Source organism: Diabrotica virgifera, chromosome 8 (assembly GCF_917563875.1).
Source record: "Diabrotica virgifera virgifera chromosome 8, PGI_DIABVI_V3a".
In the NCBI taxonomy this organism is placed as follows: Eukaryota; Metazoa; Arthropoda; class Insecta; order Coleoptera; family Chrysomelidae; genus Diabrotica; species Diabrotica virgifera.
In genome coordinates, this window is record NC_065450.1 from 127,666,006 (window position 1) to 127,681,315 (window position 15,310).

General features: G+C 31.6%; 1 protein-coding gene across 2 annotated transcripts in view; it reads left to right on the plus strand.

Moving 5' to 3' along the window:
* The window catches only part of LOC126890005 (ATP-dependent translocase ABCB1-like), a 225,884-nt gene that overhangs the window by 190,471 nt on the left and 20,103 nt on the right, over positions 1-15,310 (plus strand). For both annotated transcript variants that reach the window (XM_050658806.1, XM_050658805.1), the window contains exon 18: positions 6,912-7,310. In XM_050658806.1, coding sequence (XP_050514763.1) covers positions 6,912-7,310 — 399 coding nt within the window. The remainder of the gene's footprint in view (positions 1-6,911; positions 7,311-15,310) is intronic.

The following is a 15,310-nucleotide window of genomic DNA, read 5'->3' on the forward strand; positions in this document are numbered from 1 at the left end:
TGAAAATACCTCGAAAAATATGCATTTAATAAAAAAACTGCAGATATCGAAATTATATCTTTTAGTAACACAAACCAAATTATTTTCCTATAATATCTTTAAGACCAATACAAACCGAGATACGGCATGTTAAAAGTTAGCTTTTTTCGTCAAATGCATAATTTGAAATATTTAAAGCCAAATAATGGGAAAAATTTGCATTTTTCGAGGAAAACTTAAATAATCTTTTTTCAAGTATACAATTAGACCTTTCAAAAAAAAATAATAAAAAGTTTCTAGCATGAAAATTACGCGAATTATAATCAAAAAAATGTCGGTACCTGTTTTTCTCTACGAAAAAATTAGTGAAAACAACCCCCTAACTACCTCCCTAATTTAAAATTGGTCTTCACCTTTCTGTAGTTCCTTTTATATTTATATTATCGATACACTCAAGGAGTTTGACCTATTTAAAATGCCTAATTTTGGAAAATGCTGGACGAAAAAATTGCGAACCAAAATGCTTCATTTCCTCAATCGACTATTGGGGCCGACCGACCGGCTCTGTCCCGTCATACAGCTGAAGGACTATAATAACTTTTATTTATATTTAATTTAGAATGTGTGTACTGATTTTCAGCCTTAGTAAATGGAAATAATTACCTTCGTAGGAAAGCAACTTTGATACCCTCTCAGTAACCCCTGTTCTACGTTTCGCTTGACCGACCGCAGTATGTTTCTCTACACACTCATAGTAATCAACTGTGGAAAATCTAGCTTTAGTAAATTCAAATAGATTTTTCAGCGCAGCCTCTCCGTCTATTATCATTTCTAAATATGTGCCCCAAATATGCTGTCTTTCCCCTTTTAATGGTGGTCAAAAGTTCTCTGTTTCTTCCCATTTATGCAACATCATTTCGTTCGTAATATGATCGGTCCAAGGTATTTTCAAAATTCTCCTAAAAAGCCACATCTCAAAATCTTCCAACTTTCTCATTAAGTCAACAACAGTCCAAGCTTCGACACCATAAAGTAGAACAGAGTGTATCATTACCATCCCATATCGGATTTGCAGATTGAGTCTTTGGTTATTCAAAAATTTCGTCACCTTCAAAAAGGCTGCTCTTAATTGTTCTATTCTTAATCGAATTTCTGATAATTCAGACTCCCAAGTATTTCATTTTGTCCACTTGTTTAATATTTTCATTTTTTATCTGGATCCTTGTTATCACTTAGAATAATAAACTAAATTTCTTTAGAAATTACGTGACATATTTTATTGGGCACAAATTGTCCGCATGTACTTATACCCAAGTACGACAAATTATTATTACTATTATCCATTATTAACAATCAAATTTCTTTGTCCAAATGCTTTAAAATGATACTTATATTTTTGTCAAAAAAATTTCTTGGACAGGGAAAAAAAACTGCTTTGAAAATTTCATTTTGGCCCGCGCTTAAAAGTATTTGCCCACCCCTGCGCTAGAGGCTAGACCGTGGGATATGAAGGGGGCCCGATCACGTAATTTTGTCGTCAAATTTATGACATAATGCGCCCGCTTTATGGATAATTAATGTATAATTCGACACTCCCATCGAACAAGGTTGTAACTCAAGTTACATATTTTTTCAGATTTCAACGCAGGCGAATTCAGCAAAAAATTGCGCACACATCAATATAAACGACATAGTTTAATTCTCAATAGTTTGGCTAATACTCCATTGAAAAAAGTTATATTTTAACTTACGTGTGCCATTCTAGCGTGAAAAGGCAGTAACACTGGATACTCCCTATGTTAAATATTTACTTTCTTTATAGTTGACGATTAATAAGGTTTTTAAATGAGTTACAACTTTGTTGCACGTATATTTAATTTATAAAATATTAAAACATATGGTGCATCTCATAAGTCAATTTATCGAAATAAAAGTAAAAAAGGATCTACGGACTTTTTTTTCCTTTTTTATAGTTGCGGTGGACAAAATGAGTATAGAGTAGCGTTTGTTACGTACTTCTATGTAGTGAAAAAGTTTAATATTAACATTAAACATGTATTTTTTGAAATAGCACATTCACAAAACGAGGGTGATTCCATGTATGCCCTTATAGAAAAACCGAAAAATATTAAGTCGTATATGCTCCACACCTATGGATAACCATGATACGATATGCCAAAGCATCAGGCAAGCCTAAATCCGTAACTGAAATAAATCAGAAACAGATTCTAAATTTTAACCTATTTAAGGACACACATGTTAATTTTGAAGTAGATATTAATAGTAAAAGAGTAAAGTAATAAAATAAAATGGTTTAAAATTAAATATTTACAGATACACAATAAGTATTGGAAAAATTTGAGATATTTTATACCTTTTTTTTCATAGTGATAGAATATTAATGTTATTTTAAAATTTATATTTTCCAATTAAAATTGTGTAAACTGTGAGTTGATATTTTGTTTAAATATACCATAAAAACTAATTTTCTCCTAGCTGTCTTGCCAATAACTCAAAACATACAACCTTTTAATAATTGATGGATTCGTCCGTTACTTGATGGAAGTTCATTTTATCTAACAATTAAACCCTGAAAACGTTTGTTTTCTATACTTCCACAAAATTTATTACAACTATCTGACTACAGCTGTTTCGGCAGAGTGCCTTTCTCAAGTGATATAGTTTACAATGTGTTTGCCTTTTTAAGTCTTCTTTAACTGAAGAGGTTGAGGAGTGGGGAGCTGTTTGTCTCGAGTTGGTCATTCAGAATTATATCTGTATTTTTCAGTTTATTAATTTCCATAGATTTTAAAAAAGATAGCTTAAGGCCTTTATTTTGAATATGCAGAATTTGAAACTCTTCATTGAAAGAATGATTATGATCTAGAAGGTGAAGTGCGTATGTAGAAGTTTCTGTTTTTCTATTGTTGAAAGCCATTTTGTGTTCTGCTATCCGTTTGTCAAAAGTTCTGCCAGTTTGACCGATGTACGTTTTCGGACAGTCACCACAAGTTAGTTTGTACACACCACTCTGTAGTTGTTTTCTCTTTCGGCTTTTATTGTTCTTAATATATTTGCTTAAGTTGTTGTTAGTTCTGAAAGCTGGTGTTATTCCTTTCTTTTTTATGTATCTGGCTATTTTTGTTGTTATCTTGCCAGTATATGTAAGAGAGCAGAAGGTACTGGGTTCTTTCTGTGGTGGTGGATACACTAATTTCAGGGCTTTCTTATGGAGTTTTTGGTTTAAAATTTTGTTAACTGTTTGTTCATTATAGCCGTTGTTTACTGCTATTTGTTTAATGATGTTTAGTTCTATCTCGAAGTTATTTCTTGTCATGGGAATTTCTGTCAGTCTATGTATCATGCTATGGTAGGCTGCTAATTTGTGTTGTGTAGGATGGGATGATGAATTGTGTATAGTTGTAGGTTTATGATATCCCATCCTACACAACACAAATTAGCAGCCTACCATAACATGATACATAGACTGACAGAAATTCCCATGACAAGAAATAATTTCGAGATAGAACTAAACATCATTAAACAAATAGCAGTAAACAACGGCTATAACGAACAAACAGTTAACAAAATTTTAAACCAAAAACTCCATAAGAAAGCCCTGAAATTAGTGTATCCACCACCACAGAAAGAACCCAGTACCTTCTGCGCTCTTACATATAGCAAGATATATGCAAGATAACAACAAAAATAGCCAGATACATAAAAAAGAAAGGAATAACACCAGCTTTCAGAACTAACAACAACTTAAGCAAATATATTAAGAACAATAAAAGCCGAAAGAGAAAACAACTACAGAGTGTTGTGTACAAACTAACTTGTGGTGACTGTCCGAAAACGTACATCGGTCAAACTGGCAGAACTTTTGAAAACGGATAGCAGAACATGATTGCTTAAGTTGTTGTTAGTTCTGAAAGCTGGTGTTATTCCTTTCTTTTTTATGTATCTGGCTATTTTTGTTGTTATCTTGCCAGTATATGTAAGAGAGCAGAAGGTACAACAATAGAAAAATTTCAGGTTTCAACAATAGAAAAACAGAAACTTCTACATACGCACTTCACCTTCTAGATCATAATCATTCTTTCAATGATGAATTTCAAATTCTGCATATTCAAAATAAAGGCCTTAAGCTATCTTTTTTAGAATCTATGGAAATTAATAAACTGAAAAATACAGATATAATTCTGAATGACCAACTCGAGACAAACAGCTCCCCACTCCTCAACCTCTTCAGTTAAAGAAGACTTAAAAAGGCAAACACATTGTAAACTATATCACTTGAGAAAGGCACTCGGCCGAAACAGCTGTAGTCAGATAGTTGTAATAAATTTGTAATAAATGACTTGTATATTACTATATTTTACTGTTCTATATTTTATAACAATGTCTTTTCCGCGCTGAACAGATGGGACGTGAATTATAAATTGTAAAATTCCCTCATCTTCCTTAGTCTCAGCATCCGTTATGGCTTGCAAATTGTAGAAGCCTCGGAGGTGTTACTAGAGAAGGTTCCCATTGTTTTCAATCTGGTAGGATGTGGAGTAGCATTTTTTGATGTTGCTTTATCTGCTATTAGATTGAAAACTTAGTCTTTTGCTAGCAGTTGCTGCTAGGGCATCCCTGCCATTTCGTTCGTTACAATCCGTGACTGCACGCCGGGGTTTGTCCTAGTTGGGTCAGAGAGAGCAGCATATGTGCCTCCTGATGAGAGACTAATAAGTTTCGAAACCTGTAGAGGTACTTGTTGCACTCTCTGATTGAATTGGAATAATGATGCGGCTGTGTAGTTTCGTGTTGCAACGAAATTGAAAATGGTTATTCATTTTTGAAGCCATTTTTGAAGTTATACTTCTTTAGACACGATTGAGAGTAAAATTTCATAATACTGCGCGAATGCGCACACAGACAGTATGGCGTTTAGTTGCTGAACCTTTCAAGTTATGTATAAATATATCAGTGCAAGAAAAGGTGTGAAAAAGTATATTAGTGTTTTTAGTAAATATATTTATTATAATTTTTGTGTCTTTTGATTTGTCTTCCTCAGGAGTAAGATGAGTATTATTAAAACATTTTATTGTATATTTATTATAGTTCACCTTCCAGTCTGTTTGTTACCGTGAATTGTCATTAGGTACGTCCTAACCGATTGAGACACAGTCCTCGTAGCGTATTTGGTATAGCATTCGGCCAGAGATCGAGAGGTCTTGAGGTCGAGTCCGGAGCAATCCTATACTTTTTTTTATTTTTTTGAAAGCGGTAAGCACAAAATTAGTTTGGTGTTTAAAAAAATTAAAACAAACTGTTTAAAGTATATTTATTTTTAAGAAATCATATAATAGAAGTATAACTTCTTACGTGTGTACAAAGTACACACACATTCTTTTTTCTATTTATTGTCAAAATTTTCAAAAATGATTGATATTGTTAATTTCCTTTATATCGAATACAGGGTGAGTCAAAACGCAAGTGCATTATTTTAAAGTAATTTTAAATAGAACACCCTGTATTTTATATCACTATCTAAAAGTACCATTACCGTACTTGAATTTTTATTTAATATTCCCTATGTCTAGATTTACTAGTTTTCGAGATATTTTCATATTTCAGAGCAAATATTAATGAGGTGTTTAAATTTCTCCAAATTTTAAGTAAGCCATGAATGAATTGTCTAAAACTGACAATTTATACAATTACTGATTATCAATCCGATAATCAATGTAACAATGTAGCAAATAAAGAAAGAAAAAAGCATATTAGTAATAAATTTTACAAAAAAAGCACAACCACAGCATAGGTACAACATTTTTGAAACTATTAAAAACTAATTTTGTATGTAAATGTAACAAATAAAGAAAGAAAAATATTTATTAGTTTTAACATTTACAAAAAAAACACAAACACAAAATACAACACTTTGTGAAAAGAATTAAAAACTACTTTTGCATGTAAATGTAACAGTAAAATACAACATTTTTGAAAAAAATTAAAAGCTACTTTTAATAAAATATTTTAAATATTTAATTACATAAGGTGTAGAAAATGACCTCGTAACACATTTATGCATACCTAAAAACGGTCGTTGAATGAGTTACTTACACTACAAAGCATTTGTAAATTAACACTTCGAAATACACTTTGAATTCTATTTTTCATCTCATCCCTTGTTGTTGAAGGTATTTTATAACCTTCTTTCTTAACGTAACCCCAAAAAAATGAGTCCATTTTATTAAATTATGGTGATCTGGGTTGCTACGCTACTGGTCCATTGAAAAATGAAAATATATCTCGAAAACTAATTAGACATAGGGAATGTTGTAAACAATTTAAAGTACGGCAATGGTACTTTTCATTAGTGATATAAAATACAGGGTTTTTCATTTAAAATTACTGAGAAAATAATGTACTTGCGTTTTGACTCACCCTGTGTTTTATATAAGGAAAATTAGCAATATCAATAATTTTTTTAAATTTTGACAATAAATAAAAAGTATGGCATCAATAAAATTGTTGTTGTGCTTATTTTTATTTATACAGGGAGTTGAACTTGTTACGATTGTCATATAAACTTGGTTATAACTTTGTAACTACCCTGTATAACATAACAAACCTTAATATTTTTGTGTTGGGGAAGTTAAGAAGATTTCGAATATAAAATAAAATACAAGGTATTCCATTTAAAAAAACATAAGTTTCGTGTGCCACTATGTTATCGAACATCCTGTAACATTCTAGCTAATTCTGTAATGTGAAACCCAAAGTTGGCGACAATTTTTGTTATTAACTTTTAATGCTATCTATTACTGTAGCGGATCTACTGAGCTTTATGGCACTAATCAATCACTCTGTATATTGCTAGTTTCTGTATAAATTTTCATTTGATTTTTTTCAATAATCTGCATTTTCTATTTGTGTAGGAAGATGAGAATGTAGAATATTCTGAAGTTTACTTTTCATACCCTACGAGACCTTCAATACCAATTCTAAAAGCATTAAACCTCTTAATTCCAAAAGGAAAGACAGTTGCTTTGGTAGGATCAAGTGGCTGCGGAAAATCAACTATTATTCAACTGCTGGAAAGATTCTACGATCCTAGTTATGGAAAAGTGGAAATTAGTGATAAAAATATTCGATATGTTGATTTGAAGTCGTTAAGATCTCAGTTGGGAATAGTCTCACAAGAGCCAAATCTATTCGACAAAACTATAGCTGAGAATATAGCATATGGTGCAAATTACAAACAAGTGGAAATGGATGCTATTATTGATGCTGCTAAATCTGCAAATATTCATGAATTTATTTTAAATCTTCCAAAGGTAAGATGTTTGAATTTCTTAGTTTGAATATCTAATGAAATTACATACTAACTCAGTGGCGTGCTGGCCATATAAATGAATTGGTGCAATCACCGAGAGGCCGCGGCCTCTTGAGGCCGGTCAAATAGGTTTCTTTCGCAAAAAATTTTAGATGTAACAAAAATAAATATTTTTTTAATTTTGAACCGAATGTTAATTTTGCTAATAATAATAATAAAACATTTCAAAAATAATTAAATTTTTTTTAATTGTAAAATACAGTTGAAGTCAATGAATAAAACTCTATTTACATAAATCGATTGCTACAGATAATATTTACTTTCATACATACAAGTATATTTATGGTTTTCCAATTTCCTTCAAACGTCTAATATGTACTCCGCAGAATATAAAAATTTCTTGCAGATTTTTGACCGAATTATTGGAAGTATCGAAAAACGATTTGATCAAGACAAAAGAAATTTTTATACAATAAAAAATACCTTTAACGGCATTTAAATCATTTACTGAAAAACTAAAAAATTTTATCCTACGATATCTGCGACTGCAATTAGAGAAGAACTCGTGGATTTTGCTGAGAAATTGATTGTAATAAGAAATAGAATTTTGCAAAATACTGAAATTATAGAAGATCGAGTTAATGATGAATATATTCAGTATACAGAAAATATGAATGATGATATTATTAACGCGTTGACGGACAGTGCGTCAAATATATAAGCAAGTGTTGTGACGCTATATGTATTATGCAAAGTAGAATATGGAAAAATGCAAAGTCTATGGACGTTGTGGCATATTACATAAATGGAAATTAGACGTCTATAGACGTTCTGTCCATCAACATGTTAATCTAAGTGATATTGAACATGAAGTAACAAATGGCAATGTTGTTGATAACGTGAAAACTTCACCTCCGTGTGGTACTAAAAAGTCTAAAGATTGTATAGCTTGCAGTTACGCTGTTTTGCATAAGTACAACTTATGTATATCAGATATAAGTGCTTATACACAATAGTGTATAAGCATTTATTAACTATTTCAGTGACACAAGTATCTTGCGAAATAAGCTTTTCAACGTTTAAATAAATAAAAAATTGGTTAAGGTTAAGAAGTACAATCAGACAAAGGAGTATTGGCGGGTTGCGCGTAGAACAAATTAATTGGAAATGGAACGGATTGCTCATTTCTTTTGCTGTCGGTTAAGAGTCCACATCGTAGTGAACAATATATAATAACGTAATTTTCAGATCCCAACTAAATTTTTTATATGGCAACCACGTATTTGTGACACCCGCGATTAAGGTCACCCGCCAGGTCTCGCTTGTCGGATGTACTTTAACACAAGATCACTTGGAAACATTTATGCTTATGGCTATAGAAAAAGAAGCTCTGTATAAGCTTAAAAATGATGAAATAATCGACGAATTTTCTCAAAAATCTACTTTAATGCAGAAATTATTGATCGAGGGTTAAGTAATTGTTTTATAAAATAATTGCAAAAAAATGTTTAGATTATTTCGTTGTATTAACATTTTAAATATTGTTAAATTAAAGTATTTGCACTGTACTTGTATTTGTGGTAAGTACAAATTTTGTACCCTCTTGTATAATTGATTTAGTAAAATTCAACTTAATACATAATTGAAAAATTCTCAAAATTTTATTTTACTTTTATCTTAATTACATCAAATTCATATTATATTTATTCATGAAATTATGGTTTCTATCTTACTGCATACAATATTGTCATAAATGTCATTTATTATTTGCACGATTGCTTATTCTTAAATAAAAATTATAGGAAAATAAAAAAAATCATTGAATTCAAAGATTTATGTTTGATTTAAAAATAATTTATATTTTTGTTTTTTTTATTTTATAAATAACGAATAAAACATCCTGATAATAGAAGGTAAAATGAGGATGGGAGGCCGCTATTCTATAAAATCACTGGGCAGCTTGAAAAGTTCCAGCACGCCACTGTACTAACTATGTACTTTACTTATTATTACATATATTTATTTATTATTTACATAAAGTATCGTCTTCTTCAGCCTGCATCCACTCCTGGACAAAGACCTCCCCAAGAGCTCTCTACTCTTCTCTGTTTTGTGCTATTTGATGGCAATTTCTCCCCACTTTAGCTTCGATGTCGTCTAGCCATCGTTTTTGTGGTCTTCCTCGATGTCTGTGCGGTCTCCAATGTGCAATACATTAAGTACAAGCACCCAATATTTTGCTGCTAATATCCAATGCATAACGATTAGACCAGTAAGGATCTGTTTTTAGGTGGATGTGAGAGGTGGCATTCAGATTTTTGCGGATAAAGTTAGGGGATAACTTCGTTAATAATAATTGATTTATGCTCCTTCTCAAATATGCCCGGAACATTAATAAAAAAAAAATATTTAAAAATTTTAAAAAATTTCGTTTGTTTCTAATTTTTTTGCTTATAACTTTAAAACGATTCATTTTGGAACAAAGTCGCATAGGAATAAAACAAAGATAATTAAATTTTCTATCAGATGCGATTGGTTAAAAAATGTCTTAATTTATCATCCTTGCTGCAAAATAGCAATAAATATAAAATAAGGGGGCAAAACAAGCCTGTCCTTATTCAATGATTTTCCATCACTTAGGTTACACTTGGAACCTTCCTAATTCGCTTAGAAAATTTTTGTAATGTGCTAAAACCGTACACCAAATTTCATTAAAATTGACTTACTAGATTTTGAATAATAATTTTGCAATCTAAACTTTTTTTAAAAAATTAAAATTTTTTGAAATCTTGCACAACAAAAACTTGAACATACAAAGATTTGTCAATTTTTTTACATATAAATAAGTACTACACCTATCTAATGCACTTTACGGAATTGAAATCGGATTGTTTAAGCAGCCTCAGCAATGTTTTAAAGTTATAAACAATTTTTTGGCTAATGAACAAATTATTCCTGTGGCCAGGAGGGGGTGCTACGGGCTCCTTTATTTAGATGGACTTACCCAAGATTTTTATGTATTTTTTGACCCGTAGAACACGATTTTTTTGGGTAACAGTTGATCCGGATGTCGATAAGATTGTTATAAACAAAGAACTTGAGGAATTACATAACATCGATTTTTCGCAAAATAAAACATTTTTTTGTATTTCTTGGGTAATTCTAAGCAAAAAATGTTTTTACAAGTTTTTTCGTAGGATGCATAGTTTTCGAGATAAACGCAGTGGAACTTTCAAAAATTCGAAAAATTGCAATTTTTGAACGCGAATAACTTTTGATTTAAAAATAAAATAGCAATTCTGCTGACAGCATTTGAAAGTTGAAGTCAAATTATACCGGTTTTAGTTATTTGCATTGCTAAAAATTAATTTTTTTATTATTAAACAAAGCTATTTGTTTATAAGCCAAATAGACCAGTAAGGATCTGTGAAAAAACGTCTATTTTTGGATGTGAAAGGTGGCATTCGGATTTTTGCAGATAAAGTTAGGTGTCACCTTCAGTAATAATAATTGACTTATGCTCCTTCTCAAATATGCCCGAAACATTAACAAAAAAATTAAAATATTTAAAAATTTCGAAAAACGTAGATTTTTTCTGTTTCTTTGCTTATAACTTTAAAACGATTCGTTTTGGAAAAAAGTCGTAAAGAAATAAAATAAAGATAATTGAATTTTGTATGATATAGGACTGGTCAAAAATGTCTTAACGTATTACCTTTTCTGCAATATAGCAATAAATACAAAATAAGGGGCCAAATACGCCTGTGGTTATTCAATGTTTTTAACCACTTTGGTGGCACTTAGAACCTTAGTAATTCACTTAGGAAATTTTTTGTGACATACTAAAACCGTGTACCAAATTTCATTAAAATCGACTTAATAGATTTTGCATAATAAAGCAATCTAAATGTTTTTAAAAAAGTTCAAATTTTTTAAAATCTTTCTGAACAAAAAGTAGACCATTTAGAAGTTGTCTATTTTTTTACATATGAAGAAGTGCTCTACCCATCTAATACATTTTACGGAATTAAAATCGGATTATTTAAGGGGCCTCAGCACTGTTTTAAACTTATAAACAATTTTTTGGCTTATAAACAAATAGCTTTGTTTAATAATAAAAATAATTAATTTTTAGTAATGCCAATAATTAAAACCGGTATAGTTTGACTTAAACTTTCAAATGCGGTCAGCAGAATTGCTATTTTATTTTTTAGTCAAAAGTTATTCGCGTTCAAAAATTGCAATTTTTCGATTTTTTGAAAGTTCCACTGCGTTTATCTCGAAAACTATGCATCCTACGAAAAAACTTGTAAGAACATTTTTTACTTAGAATTACCCAAGAAATACAAGAAAATGTTTTGTTTTGCGAGAAATCGATGTTACGTAATTCCTCAAGTTCTTTGTTTATAACAATCTTATCGACATCCGGATCAACTGTTACCCAAAAAAATCGTGATCTACGGGTCAAAAATATACGTAAAAGTCTTGGGTAAGTCCAACTAAATAAAGGAGCCCGTAGCACCCCCTCCTGGCCACAGGACTAATTTGTTTATAAGCCAAAAAATAGTTTATAATTTTAAAACATTGCTGAGGCTGCTTAAACAATGCGATTTCAATTCTGTAAAGTAAATTAGATAGGTGGAGTACTTCTTTATATGTAAAAAAATTGACAAATCTTTGTATGTTCTAGTTTTTGTTGTGCAAGATTTTAAAAAATTTTAATTTTTTAAAAAAAGTTTAGATTGCAAAATTATTATTCAAAATCTAGTAAGTAAATTTTAATGAAATTTGGTGTACGGTTTTAGTACATTACAAAAATTTTTTGAGCGAATTAGGAAGGTTCCAAGTGTAACCTAAGTGATGGAAAATCATTGAATAAGGACAGGCTTGTTTTGCCCCCTTATTTTATATTTATTGCTATTTTGCAGCAAGGGTGATAAATTAAGACATTTTTAACCAATCGCATCTGATAGAAAATTTAATTATCATTGTTTTATTCCTATACGACAGCGGTTCCCAACCTGGGGTACGCGTACCCCTTGGGGTACGCAACGGCCTGGTTGGGGGTACGCCGAAAATATTTGGTAATGGCGGACTTTATGTGTTTGTCGTACGTTACGTGATAAATCATTACGTGATTTTATGTTCAGTTTACTTTTTACTTGCTTATTGTGCGTGTTAGTTTTTGACTGATTTGTAAACGATTTAACTGTAATCAAGAAGATGGAAAAGTGGTTAAAAACTGGATCGTTTAAAACAAATCAGACTGATACGGCAAGTCAGGTGCTTAGCAAGCCTAGTACGTCCCGGGACTCAGCAGCAGAACATTCTTCTTGTGTGAGTACCAGTGATAGTAAACCTCAGAAATCTAGTACTAGTACTGGAACTTCCTCAAAGAAACGAAAATATTCAAATGAGTACTTGAAATATGGCTTTTCGTTTACTGGAGAGGAGGAAAGTAAAAACCCACTATGTGTTGTTTGTGGAGAAGTTTTAGGTCATGGTAGCATGAAACCTTCCTTACTTTTGCGCCACCTTGAATCCAAACACGCCCAGCACAAAAATAAAGAAATTACCTATTTTGAACGACTTTCAAAAAATTATGGGAAAGATGGCGTGGTTTCTTCTTATTTCTCATCAGTTAATAGAGATAATGAAAATGCTGTGGAAACCTCTTTCAAAATTAGCTACCATATTGCAAAAAGTGGTAAAAACCACACAATAGGTGAGGATTTGATAGCCCCTTGTATAAAAGATGCTGTTCAGTGTATGTTTGGTCAGGACTTTGTTCGTAAGGTGAACTCCATCCCGCTGTCAAACAACACAGTTTCACGGCGAATTCAAGACATTTTTAAGTACATTGAAGAAAAAGTGGTTCAGCAATTAAAAGAGAGTGATTTTTTTTCCATCTAAGTTGATGAAAGTACGGACATTGCTGCCCTAACAATCTTACTTGTTAATGCAAGGTATGTAAATCCCAACAAGGAGTTTGAAGAAAATCTGTTGCTGTGCCATGCATTAACTGAGCGTACTATAGGGGAAGATGTGTTCAATGTGATTTATAGCTACTGTGATTTATAGCTACTTCTGTGAAAAAGAAATAGACTGGGGTAAATTGTGTGGTATATGCACTGACGGAGGAAAATCAATGTCTGGCATATATATATCGGTCTTCAAGGGCGCGTAAAAGAAGTGGCCCCCACGTAGCATGGAGCCATTGTTGCATCCACAGACAGAGTCTTGCAGCCAAAAAGTTGCCGTCTTCTTTGAATGATGTTCTCAATGAAGCAGTTAAAGTAGTCAACTTTGTTAAAGCCAATGCAACAAACTCCAGACTGTTCAAAGTGCTTTGTGAAGGTATGGGTGGCATTCACTCCACGTTGCTTTTGCACAAGAAAGTAAGGTGGCTATCTCGCGGGAAGGTTCTTACAAGACTTTTTGAGCTCAGACATGAACTGCGAGTATTTTTTGAAGAGCATCCTTTTTATTTAGCCTCCAAGTTTCATGATAGTGATTGGCTTCAAAAACTTGCTTATTTAGCTGACATTTTTTCTCAGATCAATAAACTCAACTTAGAGTTACAGAACAGCTCAATTACAGTATTCAAAGTTGCTGACAAAATTGAATCCATGCTGAAGAAAATTGATTTTTGGAAAACCTGTATTCAAAACAATCAAGCTGAAGTTTTTGGCACGCTTCATGATTTCTTGAGTGACAATAATCTGCCCATATCTGACAAAGTGAAACATCAAATAGTGACACATTTGACAAACCTGAAGGACTCTTTTAGAAAGTATTTTCCTAAACGAGGTGACGGAGAGAACGGGATTGCAGATCCTTTCAATGAAGAAAACGTCAAGACTGCTACATTGACCGTTCATGAGATGGAAAAGCTCCTAGAACTTTTAAGTGACTCCTCCTTGAAATCCGAGTTCAAGAAGAAACCCCTTGGACAATTCTGGGTGAGCATTGGGGATGAATATGGACCCTTAGCCACAAAAGCCCTTCTGGTTTTACCTCCTTTTACAAACACAGAACTAGTTGAGAGATCGTTCTCTTCCTATGATTTCATTAAGAATAAGTATAGGAATAAGCTAAATGCAAGTCCTGATTTAAGAGTGTATTTATCAACCTTTGATATTGATTTCAAAATATTATGTGCAACAAAACAGGCCCAAGGGTCACACTAAAAGAGTTTTGACTTGTTTGAAGAATAATTTTGATTTTTTTTTTTCAATAAACTTATTTGCTAATTCTAGTAGATTTTTGTGATAAGAAATATTGTATTTACTTTGTTATTATTTTTTACAGTTGGTATTTAGAATTTACTAAGTTTACTAGAAACATATATAGGCCTAATTTTGGAACAATAACTTTATTGTCAAATAAAAGATAACAAAAACTCTTGCGTAAATATTTACTTTCCATGATTAATGTTCTTGCAACTTTTTTTTCTTGGGGGTACAATTTGAAATAAATTTATCTCAAGGGGTACGGCAGTGAAAAAAGGTTGGGAACCGCTGCTATACGACTTTGTTTCAAAATGAATCGTTTTAAAGTTATAAGCAAAAAAATTAGAAAAAAGACGAAATTTTTTGAAATTTTTAAATATTTTATTTTTTTTTATTAATGTTCCGGGCATATTTGAGAAGGAGCATAAATCAATTATTATTACTGAAGGTGTCACCTAACTTTATCCGTAAAAATCTGAATGCCACCTCTCACATCCACCTAAAAACAGATCCTTACTGCTCTAAAAATATTGTTTATAAGTTTAAAACATTGCTGAGGCCCCTTAAATAATCCGATTTTAATTCTGTAAATTGTATTAGATCGGTAGAGCACCTCTTTATATGTAAAAAAATTAGACAACTTCTAAATGGTCTACTTTTTGTTCAGAAAGATTTTAAAAAATTTGAACTTTTTTAAAAACATTTAGATTGCAAATTTATTATGCAAAATCTGTTAGGTCGATTTTAATGAAAATTCCACACCTGTAAT